The sequence below is a fragment of the Galeopterus variegatus genome, unplaced genomic scaffold (assembly GCF_000696425.1).
Source record: "Galeopterus variegatus unplaced genomic scaffold, G_variegatus-3.0.2 Scaffold2428, whole genome shotgun sequence".
In the NCBI taxonomy this organism is placed as follows: domain Eukaryota; kingdom Metazoa; phylum Chordata; class Mammalia; order Dermoptera; family Cynocephalidae; genus Galeopterus; species Galeopterus variegatus.
Genome location: NW_007728539.1, coordinates 112,793 through 128,375, shown reverse-complemented (window position 1 = coordinate 128,375; position 15,583 = coordinate 112,793). Strand labels below are relative to the sequence as shown.

The 15,583-nt window shown below is 37.5% G+C and overlaps 1 protein-coding gene across 1 annotated transcript in view; it reads right to left on the bottom strand.

The window, feature by feature from the left end:
- Positions 1–4,061: 4,061 nt before the first annotated feature.
- Positions 4,062–15,583, bottom strand: part of CLOCK (clock circadian regulator) — a 122,539-nt gene continuing 111,017 nt past the window's right edge. Inside the window, exons 22-23 of the mRNA XM_008581656.1 lie at positions 13,115–13,370; positions 4,062–9,611 (exon numbers count right to left, since the gene is read on the bottom strand). Coding sequence (XP_008579878.1) covers positions 9,432–9,611; positions 13,115–13,370 — 436 coding nt within the window. The 3' untranslated portion in view covers positions 4,062–9,431. The remainder of the gene's footprint in view (positions 9,612–13,114; positions 13,371–15,583) is intronic.

Below are 15,583 nucleotides of genomic sequence, written 5' to 3'. Positions count from 1 at the left end.
TCTCCAGCATAATTATGTTAATATGGTCCCCATTTTCATTTTGGAATATACAGAACCATTGTACATTGGGGTCTGCCACCTGATACTCTTTTAGCACTGACCCCTTGACAGGAATATACATTTTCTCCTTGATCACTGAGATGTTTTAAGATATTTACCTTAAAAGTTTTCTTGGGAAAAGAATGACTTGATTTCTGTTTTTTAAAAACATAAACATTTCCCTGAGCCAGTAAGCAGTAGTTTAACCATGTCTTTTCTTAATTAGATTCTATCAGTAACATGAAACAAGAATTGTTTGCCAGGTCCATTCTTTCTTTTTCTTTAATTGGGTTGGACACCCAATATAAAAACAGTCAATATTTGACAATGTGGAATTACCAAATTAAAAGAGAATACTATGAATGTATTCATATTTTTTCTATATTGAATAAACAATGTAACAGATACAATGTAAATAAAAGTGGTATGACCAGTGCTTGTTTTTCCTTGTGTTATACAAGTTTATAACTTTCTAATTAATTTATTAAAGTAGTAGTAGTATTTATAGGCCAGTTTCTAAAGTTGATATAAAAACTGATGATACATTAAATATCTTTTAGATATGCTTAGAGTAGCTAAACAGAAGCTAGACATTGTTCTAAAGCACTGTCTTACTTAACCTTTGCAGTTCTGTGAGGTAGTAGGTAATATAAGGTTAAAAAAAAAGTAACTCATCCAAGGTTACATGGTAAAGAAGGGAGTCAAACCAGGCAGTTTAAGTCTGAAGGCTCTAGCCTTCAGTCATTTACTAAGGCTACCTCATATTATCATGGCAACTTCAGTGATCATTGTCATTTAAGTACATTCTAACTTGACTACTACTCCACCCAAGCAGTGTAACAGCTGTTTTCTCCCAGCCTGATATGTTCTAGTATCATATGAAGTATCATTACCATTGATAGCCTCTTTAAACTCAAAGGACAATCCTTCTGCAGAAACATCTACATGTTCCCTGTGTGAAGTAAAATAGTATAATAGACCCAGAGCAGTTCAGGTTTACTGAGCTACTATAAAGGTCCACAATGTGCAGTAATTTGTCACTGGAAGAGATTGTGAAATAATCTAGTTGATTAATCACCCAGCATCATCAGTGCAGCAACTATTTTCCATAGTAACTCTGGTCGGAACAGACAATTAACCACTTGTCAGGGGATCTAAAAGTGGTCCTCGGATAAAAAGTAGCTTTAAAGTGTTGAGGTAGGCAGTAGCACATCAAAGTCATTTTTGAAAACTTTTAAGGAGCTCTCTAACTACTATAAAAAGTATGTATCAAAGGGTAGAAAAATACAATGTCCATGAGTTAAGATAAAGAACTTCAAAGAAATTTCAGGCTAGGTCCCCACACTACACCTTCATTCTGTGGATAGACACCCCTTTAGTTTGTTATAAACAAAGACAGTGAGGATTTATAACTAATACTTCTTTTCTAAGAACAGAGAGGACAATTCTTTATAGAAAGTAGCTGGTACCATCATAGCCTAAACTTGACAGTTCAGGTAATCTGGTCTCAGTACTAGCTTAATATGTAAATAACAGCATAGCTTTCTGAGGCACCATAATCCTGTAGCAGTACACAAATACTCTGAATTTGGTAATTCATACTTAAGCTACAAGGTAAAAATTGCTAATGTAGTTATTGTTGAATAAAAGAAAGGAAAATGTCATTGATAGTGATTTTAAAATATTTAATAGTCTTTCTTTAAAATCCTCAATAATGTGATTCTTACAGGTTATGTGCCACATAAAGCAGGTGTTATTTTTTGAGAAATGCAGGTGATACTGAAAAACATTATAGCACTGAGGTATTTTTTATTTTTAAAATTATAGAATGAAACAAAGTCTGGATCTAATTTTTACATTTACAAAAAAACAAACAATGCTACTGCTTGGCTCTTCTGATATAATTTTAGGTTCTGAATACATTACAAGAGTCTGGGGAAAAGCATTATAATAGTACATGTAGTTTTTAAAAGCTATGCACATCATAACCTGGAAAAATGATCACACAGCAAGCCTGAACGGAGGTAAGCTAATAACACATTTTGACTTTCTTCTCAAAGGAGAGCTTTGAAGAACAAGTGTAACCAATTAAAACATCAAATTAAAATGACAATATTAAGTTGGTAACAAAATGATCCACATTTTATACAATATTTATTGTATTTCCAAACATAGTCATGGAAATCAGTGAACTTAATATAGCACCGTTGAACCATTCATTATCCCTCATGCTTCTATGCAATTTAGGATTTTGGCATAAGACAATACCTGGAAAAATGTGTCTCTTTTTTGTAAATCAATTTTGATTTCAATTAAATGTCTGCTTAAGGAAAAAAAAAAAATTCTTAAGATCAGTTAGCCATGTATAGCTCCACCCTTTTGGAAGTAAGAAGGAAGGGCTACATCTACTTTTTGATTTAAAACCAAGAACCAAGCAGTAAGGATAGCAATGTCAATAGCACATTAAGAACCACACAGAACATTAGAAAGAATTTGGTTCGTGTTTTCACAACTACCAACTGATGTTAACAATTAAAAGTTTACAAAGAAAACTCTTTTTTGCACTAACTGGTTTCAATACAGTGCTGAATTTAACTTTTCTTTGGGTTTCAATCTTTACATAGAGTGGGGCCGGCCCGGTGGCGCACTGCTATAGTGCGCTGCTTGGGATTGTGGCGGCGCTCCCGCCGAGGGTTCGGATCCCACATACAGACCGGCTGCTCACTGGCTGAGTGAGGTGCGGGTGCAACACCGAGGGTTGCGATCCGTTGCCGGTCACGAAAAAAGACAAAAAGGAAAAAAAAAATCTTACATAGAGTGAATATGAAAGTGCCATACTGACTGAAGCCCTTCCCCAACTTATACCATGTAAAATAGATTTCAAAATAATTCCAGAATGGTCTAAATTACAGCTGTTCTGGCTGACACAGCTATTTAAAAAAAAGAAAAAAGGACATTTCCTGGCCAACTTTTTTGCTTGAAAATGATTGTCTAGTTATACATCAACCTGAAGATAACATAGCTTTTCCTACATTTTAACTTCTTAGTTAGTACTAGCACAACCATTGCCAGCAGTGTACTTGCACCAGTACAGGCCAACTCAAAAACATACATTATAAAACACCTGAATGTTGTTTTTTAAAGCGATGTCACAGTTTGTTTCTTCAGAAATTTCAATGCATATATTTGAAAATATATCTTCAATTTAATCCTCAGAGTTAAGGAACATCTTTTACATCATTAAATCCAACTTGTGGTTGACGTGCTTTAGTTACCATTCTCTAAGGATCCCTGTGTGTGCTTTACCTATCCTGTGGAACTCCAGAGCTACTCTGGCAGCCCTAAAGTGGAGGATTATGCATATGAGCAAGAAGGATCCTCAAATGTCTGGGCTTCAAATGTTCAAACACTGCATTACTGGACAGTGCTGTATATGGAAGTTTTGTTTTATTAAAGGACAAAACAACACTATAGTATATAAAGAGCAAACTTTTTGTAGAAGTTTTCAGTGTATGTACATTGTTCCACCTATATTTAAGGACTTTACTATGGATATGATAATGACAGTCTTTACAAGATGCTGTTTGTTTTACCAATATTTCTCAGAATGGGCAAAATAGAGGCAGCATGTGCCATTGGTTCTGCTGGCCTTTGGCTGTGTTGGGGAAGTAACCATACAGAAAGTGGCCATAAAATAGAAAAGGCAGCAAGTGAAACCTGAAAAGGTTGGAGCTATATGAAGCAGATTTGAAGGGAGTTACCTTTTTAAAATTTTTTCTTAAATGAGTTGAGACCAGGAGGGAAGTGCAGGGGCATCTTGTTTGGGCCCTCCACTGCCGTCCTGAAGTAAAACAGATTCAATTGTCCATGAATAGTCATCATGAGGGCTAGCAATTGCACCCCAAACAAGAGACAGTTCTCTAAGTAAAAAAGATTACGATGCAAAACAGAAAACAAACCACAAATTAAATACATGACACTGAAATCACTCTGACGAAAAAGAATGCAAAGATACTTATAAATAAATACATTTAGCCATTTTTATTCGAGAAATCCAGAGAACTGCTTTCAAAGCAATTGTTCCTTTCGACCACTTTCTAACTCTTTCATAAAAACTTACTGTTTTGATTGTCACTTAATGCAGCACCTCAATGTTTGCTGGTGGTGGTGATGGAATTTCACTTAATAGTCTCTTCATAAACTATATCCTATTTCTCTAAAGAATGTTTCCCTGGGAAAACCCAGGGCAGTTTACAAAATATTGTTAAGTACTCAAAACAAAACTCGCAAAGTATTTATTTAAGAAAAACAAGGAATGTAGTGTTATGACATAGGGAAAAAAATATGCAAAACAATCACATGAAAAGAAAATACTTTAATTTTTAAAATCCAGGTTTGCTTAATTTCTTGTAAGCTGTTCAACACTTTTAAATATCCTGAATTAATAACTTATACCAACAAAATTTATCTCCAGTGTTTACACAGGAGACATTAAGACCAAATTATACTTTTTTTTCCCCTCCTTTAACCAAAGTAGTCTTTTTCTCACTCCTTGTGCAAAAATATTACAAGAGCAATTCAAATGGAAACGCTGAAATGACATGCCAACATTTCAGGGCACATTTAAAACACTTAGAATAATTTTTGAAATTATTGTATTCTAAAATATTACTACCAATCACTTTTAGATTAGTTCTGTATATCTACGCACACAGATGCAATTTTCCTAGACCTCTGAAAACAAACAGGCTCATTGGTCTCTTTTGGTGTCCACACAATAGGCAAGATAGGTTTACAATAGTGTTTAAATGGAACTAGGCATCTACAATCTCCTGACTTCACCACATTCAAAACAAAAGTCAAAGTTCATTTGGCTACCTTGAAATCGCTCCCATAAACCTACTACGGTTCACTGGATCTACACATTTCTCAGAAATGTATCATTTTATAATTTCACCTAAGTGATGATTTGGGGATCCTTTAGAAATGGTTAATGCCTAAGACAATAAACTTTATCAAAAATGAATAATTAAATAAAGTGCTTCTTACATTTCAAAATGATGCTTTTAGACTGTGGTATGTTGTTTTAAAAGTGTGTGCTATTCCTCCCACAAAGGATCCCCAGGCATGAGAGTTGGTTCTTCTCACCTGTCTCAAAAAGCAGCAGCACTATCTTTTGGTAGGCTGACGATAGGCACATTACCCATGCGGATGAGGCTATACTAGAGCTATGGCAAAAGGGGGAAGTAAATTAGAAAAGTGGGAGGCGTGTGGAGGGTTCCTACTATACTCATAGTTATATACAAATATATTAAATATGGTATAAAAATAGTCGACTCTTTTCCTTTGCAATTACTTCACAAGCTCCTTTTAGAATACTCACCCAATCCAAACAAACTTAAAAGGTTCTCTTTCTCCAATCATTATTAAAATGGCAAGTGCCTTTGTGCTGTTTCTTCTCTACCATTTAAAAATTCCAATCAGCTTATTCCTGGCTAGACTCACTCAGCAATATTAATGTCCAGTGTTTATACCTTCCAACAGGACTCCTGTGGGACTAAGAACAGGGCCACAGATAATTAATTGGAAAGGTTATAGACTTGAATGACTTGTACACAAATATTCATCAACAAACTGTCAATCACCAAAGAAATACAAAGAAAAAAGTAAAATGCTATTTGCATTCCAACTTTTAAAAAATTTGCCTCAAAATAGTGGTAACATTTTAAAACTCACTGAGTAATATCTAGCTTAAAAGAAATTTCACCTGCCTGTATTGTACTATTATAAAGAGCCCTTTCTAAGGCTTCTTGAACTAGGGTTCATCTCCCTTTAACTCAATGCCCTTTAAAGAACTGGACTGCTCCAGTGCGCCTAACTTCAAGCAGACTGCTTTAAGGCAATGACCAACAACTACAGCACTTCTGAAGAATTCAAACAACATTTTCACTCTTCTGTACTAAGTATTCTATAACAAACTATTCAAAATCACTGGCATCCTTTTATCACTTGTATATTCCTAAGCCAGATTTTAAGTGACAAAACAGAGCATAGCACTTTTCAACTCTTGCCTCAATATAGGAATGGAGTTTGGAGACTGAACTGTTGTATTTACTTACGTGCTACTCCCATCCCCACATTTACTTGTCCTCCAGTATTTTCCACTCAGAAAATGGAGTACTTTTAAGTGTCTAGGTTCTGGTTTGATACCACTCTTGGCAGTAAATTTACTAATCCTTGCAGTCTCACTTGTATTTGTTAAACAATACTGACTCACCCAATGCCCCAGCTGTCCAAAGCAAGATACCCAACTGCAGAGTAGCTAGCATTTTCTTTAACTCCAACAGTTTCTTACCTAAATAAGCTCAACAGTTTCTTACCTAAAAAGTGCCACCAAGAATAAAATGTTTTTAAGAATAAAACTGAATACCTGTGAGAGTAAAAGCACAGGGAAGGTAAGATTTTTAAGAAGCTGAAAGGTGTTCCTATTTGGTATCTTAAGATTTAGATTTGGAAGTTTAATTAATAACTTTGGCTACAGAAATGAAGAATAGGCAATTGCTGAATCTGCATCTGAACGCTCAAGTCTTAGTGGAGGGGGCAGGGCCAGCTTTGCAACCCAAATTCAGGAGTAGCAAAAGGAAAACAAAGGTAAAGAAGGAGCTAAAAGGTAGCTGGTGCTTACTAGCTCTTCTAACAATGCTTCGTAATGATAGCAAAGGAAAAGCAGCTTGCTGCTTTTTAAAATTTAGCCAACTGTCAATTCCAAGCAGGAAAGAAATGAACTGTGAAGAACAACAGGAATTATAAAGGAAAAGTCAGTTTAACTTTCTTTCCCAAATATTTGTGAAGATGAAAAATACCTGAAGGGGCTGGAGTAGGAGGATGTGAGTAAGCATTTACAGGTTTATCTGGTGGCTTGTTTTATGTGTTGCTTCTGTTAACCTAAGTACACAGTTCTAACAGTTCACCATCTTTATTTAAAGTATGGTACTTACAGGATAAGCCTAAATATAACCCGTCTCCATATCTTTTGTTAGCTAAATCCATATCACTAGGTATTGCCAATAAATAAATGAGGCACAACTCAGATATATATGGAATGGCATTTAGGTCAAGAAAGGCAATTTGAAAGGAGAAAAACAATGCTGTTGCCATAATCCACAGCAGCAATTTTTTTCTACATATATGTATGATCAGGTACATACATATTCTGATAACTATTCTTGATATTCATGGGAATGTCAGAAATCTTTTCTGGAAGATCATTTAGCTAGAAGAAGAGCTTCTTGATATGTTAATTATTGACTCGTATCTCGTCACACTTCTTTTGTAGAAGGGTAGGTACTAATTTTCTTTGGTGGTTTTCTTTTTCAACATTAATTTTCTAATTTAATTGTGGTCAGATATAGTTTTCTACAGAAAGATAAAGTGTGTTCCTTCAGGATGATAGCAAAACTAAGGACAGAAATCTTTCTTAAGAACTGACTTAGCATTCCCCTGACCCCTTAATCTAGCAATCTACATTAGGTCATTTTCACTGATCAAAATTTTTTCTGTTTAATAACCTCAACTCTTACACATTTTCTTTTAAGACCAATTTTGATTTATTATGCTTGTTGTTTTCTCCTTCCTCAGTAATAATTTTTTATATTCTAATAAGATATTTTCCATTAATCTTTTGTTCTATAGTTGTAAATTTCATTAGTACCATCAAATCTAAAAAATGCTTTTTTAAACGTATGTAACTTGTATTTGTTGGAACTTATTAACTTTAGAATATGATACTGACGAGTGAAATCATAGTTCATGTTTAGAAAGCATGTGAGTTATAGTATTCTAGTGTTGTAGTGAAGGCAAAGCCAATTCCTACCCCTTTTTTTCTTTGTAGGAATATAAAGATCATATTGAGAAAATATTTAGTGACAATTCTCAAATGACTATTTAGCTTTAAGGGAGGATGCTGATGTATGAAACAATTTGGGGATCACATTAATAACTGTGATAGTGTTAGTTTTTCACCTTTTATTTCTACATTATTTGTGCCTCCACTCCAAAAAACTCATAGCAGTCTTCATAAGAACTTAGGAGAATAATGACACTGAGACCCACATGCTGTTAATTTTGTACTAAGGTTTCAAAACTGCTACTGAAACCAGACAATGAGTTCAAGATGGTGAGTTATCACCTGAATTTAAATCAAGGCACTATGGGTTTTTTTTCCCTCAAATAACCCTGAATCATTTCTGACTAAAAGAAGCATTGAAATTGTGAAGGATAATAAAAAGATTCCAACAAATCCTAAAAGTTAAAATTCCCACCATTGAGAATGTTAAAAAGTGCCTAAAATGTTTTGTGTGCAAATTTTACTTCTACAACTGAAACATTCTTGAAAGTACTTTCAGGCTTATTGAAAACCATTTATACAAATATTTCCAACTATGAACTATATCAAAATATGTGATCAGAACTCCCAACCATCTAATTTAAAGCAGTGCAAATACTATTTTCAAACATAATTGAAAACTAATGAAATGAGGGATATTTCTGAATAACTTGAAAATCCTGCTGTATCAATAATCTAACCTGAAAAAAAAAATCCATTCCCAGCAGCACATTATACCTCACCGAACAAACTGTGACATCACAGCCAAAGTATGAACAAAAGGACCTGTGCCCTGGAAAAGTGAACAGAACACTATCGTGTTGTAAACAAAAGGAAAAACGATGTACCAGTTTGCACATGATGTCAGAATCTAAAGAAATGGACTCATACCTATAAGGAAGAGATAATGCTTTCATGCAGCATACAAAATGTTTTGCTTTCTCTCCTTTTATCCATACATATACGTATTTTTACAGCATCTGTACATAGAGAATTTGAACCTACACATTCTGAAAGTAATTACTGTTCCATCATTATCTGAAAGGGTAATGGGTTGGGGGGCTACCAAATCTACTGGACTGTCTTCATGGCATCATTGAAAGTAAACCCCTGACATGGCAGTGGTGTGTCCTCTATAATACTTGATAACAAGCACAGTACCACTAAAAGTTACTAACATTGTTAGTGCCTTTCTGATTCACTGGAGGTCGTTTCACAGCTGAGCTTCTTAACATTTGGCAAAATATACTCTTTCTGTCAAAAAATATCTGGGCAACTGAAACACTGTCAGAATTGGCTATGTCCCTATGATCATCTCCTGCCAGCTGGTATAATTATATCTGTAGCACTAGGCAGCATTTTTCCTGTAAGCTAATCCAGGAACTAGAACACTCAATACTGCATCTCATGAAACTGCTGGAACTTTTCCTCCTATCCTCAGGTCATCTGAGCAACTCTTTATGGGCCATCCCCTTCTTCCCCTTATGTCAGAGAGGAAGCACGTATGCTACTGTGGTTGAACCTTGGAAGGATCGGTCAGACTGTCAGTCCTATGCCGACTAAGTTGCTGCTGTTGCTGAGACTGGTGTTGCTGGTGATGTGACTGAGGGAAAGTGCTCTGTTGTAGCGGAAATGCAGCAGAGAGGATGAGCTGAGCTGAAGGATTCCCATGGAGCAACCTAGAAGTCTAAAAAACAAATGAATTATGCAACATTGCTTCACCCCCTTTATACTGTCCACATAAGATTTACTCAAGCTGTCCACTGTCCATAGGGACAAAGACCCTTAAATTCTATATAACCCACATCATTTTTGCTAATTTAAAAATCATATTTTGGAAAACGCTTGTAAGGCTTTCCCTCTTTCAAAAGTATGACAGAATTTCATTTTTTAAGAGTCCGCGCTAGAGATTTTATGGTATAGAAAGCAATCTATATCTTCAGACAAGCCACACATATTCTTTGACTTCATGTCCTAAAGACCCAAATCTTAAACAATAAAACTTGAGCATAGCTATGACTATGTAAAACACGAATAGACAATGCCTTTTGCACACAGGTTCACTCAGCTGCTTACAACAGCAAAGTTAAGTGGCCAAGAGCATGACTGTGAGTTCAACTAGGTGTCCCATTTATCAGATGTGTGACTTGGTCAAGCTGTTTACTTCTCTGGGCTTCAGTTTATTCATTTACAAAATAGGAATAAGAGTGCCTACTGCACTGGGTTTTTATAAATATTAAATACTAATATTATTATTTAAGAGCAACCTATAAATGAGGGCAAAGTTGGAGCCTTCAGTCCTGTATGTAGCAGTGTGGTGTAACAAAATAAAAAAGGCACAGGATCTGTAGTCAGAAGCCCAGCATTTAAGATTTGCTCTGCCTTTTATGATAATCTATGTGACCTTGGGCAAGTCTCAATTCTATAAGCCTCAGTTTCTTTCACCAACTTTTTACTTCTGGCATGCTGCTCATTAATCTACAACTCTAGGATACAAAGGAAACTAGCTGAAATAAAGTTAATTTTTTTAAATGAAAGTCCTTCCCCACTGCTGACAATACAACTTGATGCAGGATTTCTAATTTTATTTATTTATTTTTTTTGTCCTTTTTGAGACCGGCTGCACCATGCTCAGCCAGTGAGCGCTGTGAGTGCACCGGCCATCCCTATATAGGATCCGAACCAGCGGCGGGAACGCTGCGGCGCTCCCAGCACTGCACTCTCCCGAGTGTGCCACGGGCTCGGCCCAGGATTCCTAATTTTAAAATGGAGCTGTGGTGGGTGAGTTTTGCAAATGTTTATGAAGGAAACATGCACACAAACAAAAGGACAGATTCTTAAACCTTAAAGACTATTAAGCTTTGCCAAGGACCTTGAGAGTTTTCTTTCTCTCTTTGTTATCAGGAAGTTTGTGTAAGACAAAGGATTCAGGATATTTATGAGCCTTACAAGTTTACAACAGAGGTACATTTTGGAACTAGGTATTATGTAACTAGAAAAGCCAATTTATTTACTATCTACATACAAGTGTACTTATGAAGATGCCTATCATATTTCTTTATGGGTCCAATGTCTTTGAGATGCCTTTTTTCAGGAGAAGTAGGGGAGGAAAGAATATTCATTCCTTTAAGGGCTTTCGTTCCCTTATAGATTTAGAAGATTGAGATCTTAAGACAAGCCCTATCCTTTTTTAAGCTTTTGTTTAATTCTCATCTGGTGTATTTACCCCAAATAATAGTTTAGGCTTGTTCCAAATTCTTGTTATTACTTTATTTATAATAGCTAACCTGGTTATTAATGGCTGTAGTACAGGCTTCACGTCTAAGAGATTGTGAGTATGATTCTCAGAGATATTTGGGCAACTAACCTGTTCTAGTTTTCCACATCACTAAGATAAGGATTATAGTTGGACCAGGATACAAAGAATGATAAAATAAGACTGTATTAATGCCTGAATATACAGTACAATATTGAGTCCCCTAATCACATTTTTTTTTTTTCCTTTTTTTTTTTGTCTTTTTCCGTGTCCGGCAACAGATCGCAACCCTCAGTGTTGCCCCCGTACCGGACCAGGACCGGCAACGGGATCGCAACCCTCGGTGTTGCTCCCACGCCTCGCTCAGCCAGTGAGCAGGAACCGGTCTGTATGTGGGATCCGAACCCTCGGCGGGAGCGCCACCACACTCCCAAGCGGTGCACTATAGCAGTGCGCCACCGGGCCGGCACCCTAATCACATATTTTATATAACTCTGAAATTGATTATATGTGCCTGGCCTAGATGAGGTGGTCTCCAGTACAAATCTAGGCTAGCCTACATTCAAAATTGCTCCAGCCAGGCCAGAAGGAAAGAAGTTAGATTTCCCAGTGAGGATACTGAGTTTCAGAAACTGGTTCTGTTAATTTCTTTGCTGAAGACGACCCTGACCTAGGTGACTTTCTTCTGTATCCTTCAGATAAGTAGATCCCATCTGATATAACCACATAACATCTATGTCTGTATTTTGGTTAATCCCAGTATCTATCACATTTGTTGATATAGTGGTCATACATGACAGCTAGCTATGTGCCTTGAACTATGTTCAGTCATTTACATGCATTTCTTAATCCATGAAATGTGGACTATTCTCACCTCCATTTTATAGGTGAAGTTTAAGGGAGTTTAAGTAACCTGCCAAGGGCCGGCCCGGTGGCGCATTGCGATAGTGCGCCGCTTGGGAAGCGCGGCGGCGCTCCCGCCCGAGGGTTCAGATCCCACATACAGACCGGTTCCCGCTCACTGGCTGAGCAAGGCACGGGAGCAACGCCGAGGGTTGTGATCCCGTTGCCGGTCCCGGTCCGGTACAGGGGCGACACTGAGGGTTGCGACCCGTTGCCGGACACGGAAAAAGACAAAAAAAAAAAGTAACCTGCCAAGGTCACACACTATGTGGTATACCACTGACTCAATCTCAGGGCAGCCTCAATTTAGCCCAAGTTCTTTTTTTTAAAAAAAAGATGACTGGTAAGGGGATCTCAACCCTTGGCTTGGTGTTGTCGGCACCACGCTCAGTCAGTGAGCGAACCAGCCATCCCTATATAAGATCCGAACCCATGGCCTTGGTGTTATCAGCACCACACTCTCCCAAGTGAGCCACAGGCCAGCCCTTAGCCCAAGTTCTTAACTACAGTATACTACACCTCCATCGTACTTCTCCTCTGATGTTAATTTATAACTGAAAAATTATAATAAAACTTAATCCAACAAATAATTTAAGATAATGCTTAAACTAATGAAAAGAAATCCCTCTTGATACCCCTGCCCTGTACAGAGTAGAGTTTGTTGGGCAGCTAGAAAGGAAGAGGAGAAAGAAAGGTATCTTTCCTAAAATTCCCGAAATTCTAGCCATAGAGAGAAAAAATAGGTTCTATATAAAGTGCCTTGATGGGGGAAGGAAGTAGATCACTTACTCTACCCAACAGTTCAGATAACTGGGTATGCCCATGGCTAGGCTAAAAGTCTTCCAAAGATTGAGCAGGGAAGAAAAAAAATAGCTAACCAAGGCAAGCTTTCTTTCTTTGTAGAGATTTAAAATGTACAATAAGCCTTTATGGATTTTTTTCAGATCATTTACAAAATTGTTCATTTAATGCCTAATTTCAGTATATAAAAGTAAATGTGTTTGAGATAGCTTCCCCATGGGGAGAATTACCTGTAAAAATTGCTGTGGTGGTTGGGTCAGCTGAGCCTGAGAAGGTTGCTGAACTGAAGTAAGCTGCTGTTCCTGGGAACTCTGTTGCTGCTGCTGCTGTGTTACTGACAATGTCTGTGACTGTTGCTGTTGTGTGGCAAAAGTAGGATAAGCAGTCACCACCTGACCCATAAGCATAGTACTAGGTACCATGACGGCCCCACATGCAACAGGAGCAGTCACTAATTTGGTCACAAGTTGCTGACCTTGAGAAAATCTGTTAAAGAAAGAAAAGAAGCAGAGTCAAAAGTATAAGATGTACATCATAAAAGCCAGTAGACTGAATACAAATCTAAGATAATACTTAATGGTACTGCCAATTTAGTTTTTCAAAAGCTGTATGTTCCTATTTTGTTTTATATTTTTAAAGATTCCCTTCAGGATATCAGTAAAACAAAAAACATATATGGCAAATCGACACGTGACAAAAATAAAAGTTTCTGGATTTCCACATTTATTCAAAAGAATAAAATTGGACCTTTACCTCACATCATATACAAAAATTAACTCAAAATGGATCAAAGATCTAAACATAAGAGCTAAAACTATAGTACTCTTAGAAGAAAACATAGGGGAAAAGCTTCATGACAATGGAATTGGCAATGATTTCTCAGACCTGACAACAAAAGCACAGGTAACAAAAGAAAAAAAAAAGAAAATGGACATCAAATTACAAATTTTATGCATCAAAGGACACTATTAACAGAGTGAAAAGGCAACCCACAGATAGGACAAAATGTCTGCAAATCATACATCTGATAAGGGGAACAATCAATATATAAAGAACTCCTACAAACCAACAACAATCAACCCATTTAAAAATGGGCAAAGGTCAAACTTCAATACACATTTCTCCAAAGAAGATATACAAATGGTCAATAAGCACATGAAAAAGTGCTCAATATTACTAATCATTAGGAAAATGCAAATCAAAACCACAATGAGAGATTGGCTATTCAGGATGGCTATTATTAGAAAATGACCAGTGCTGGCAAGGATATGGGGAAACCCTTGTGCACTGCTGGTGGTCATGTAAAATGGTGCAGCCACTGGTGCAGCCACTGGTGTAGCCACTGCGAAAACCAGTATACAGTTCCTCAAAAAATTAAACATAGAATTACCATATGAAGCAATTCCACTCCTCAGGACATACCCAAAAGAAATGAAAGCAGGGACTCAAACATATTTGTACACCCATGTTCATAGCAGTATTAATCACAATAACCAAAAGGTGGAAGCAACCCAAGTATCCAATCATGAAGAGATGAGCAAAATGTGGTACATATATACATACAATGGAATATTATTCAGCCTTAAAAGGGAAGGAAATTCTGACACATGCTACAGCACGGATGATGGAGCTTCAGTTTGGGAAGATGAAAAAGTTCTGGTGGTGATAGTTGTACAAAATTATGAATGTATTTAATGACACAACTGTACCCTTAAAATCATTTAAATGGTAAATTTTATGTTATATATATTTTATCACAATAAAAAATTTTAAACCTGTATAGACATATGTACTTTTTTCTTTTATAACATTACTAGGTACTTCAAAGCCACCAATAAGCAGCCGTCCACCACATTCATGTGCACTCACCCTGCACAATCCACTGGCCTACTGAGCTCACAGGTGCCCATGCAGACCTGACAGACAGACTGGTGGTAGCTCCGCCTCCCCCCAGTTGCTCTCCAAAGAGCTGCTGGGCCCTGCTACACTAGTGTACACCAGCTCCCTGACTGACAGCAATCAGGCAGCAGCTTTGCCTCTCCATGGCAGGCTTCTATGTAGCTGCTTGGCCCTGTGGCACCCTGGCAGGCCTGATCTGGGCTCAATAGCTGATCCAGCCACCCTCCACAGAGCTGTCAGGCCCTGCTGTATCTATGCAAGCCTACTCCCCATATCACAGCAGATTAGGCAGTGGTTTCACCTCCTCCAGCAGGCCTCCATACAGCTACCAGGCCCTACTGTGCCCAGGCATGCCAGCTACTGGCCAGACAGTGGCATACACTTCTCTGACAGGCCTTCACAGAGCTGCCTGATCCCCTACCTTGCACCCAGGCACACCTGTTTCCAGCCCATAAGCTGGGCAGGAAGCACACCACTGCCTAGGAGATATGACCTCAGATATGTGTCCACACCTGATCTAATAGCTGGTTCAGGCAATACCTCTCTGCCTCAGTGAGACTATAAAATATCTGATTGTTGGCCCTCTGCACCTGCACACAGCTGGCCCAACAATCAGCCAGGAGTCTCCAACACAGCAAAACAGAGCCAGTGTTGGTACAAATTACCACAATCCAGACCAATGAAGCATTTGCAGATATCATTGAAGAGGATTACAACCAAAGAAATGACACAGAGACTATGCTACCAAGTCTGGACAAAACCAAAGCCAATGCAACATATTCAACAGACATTCCAGGACC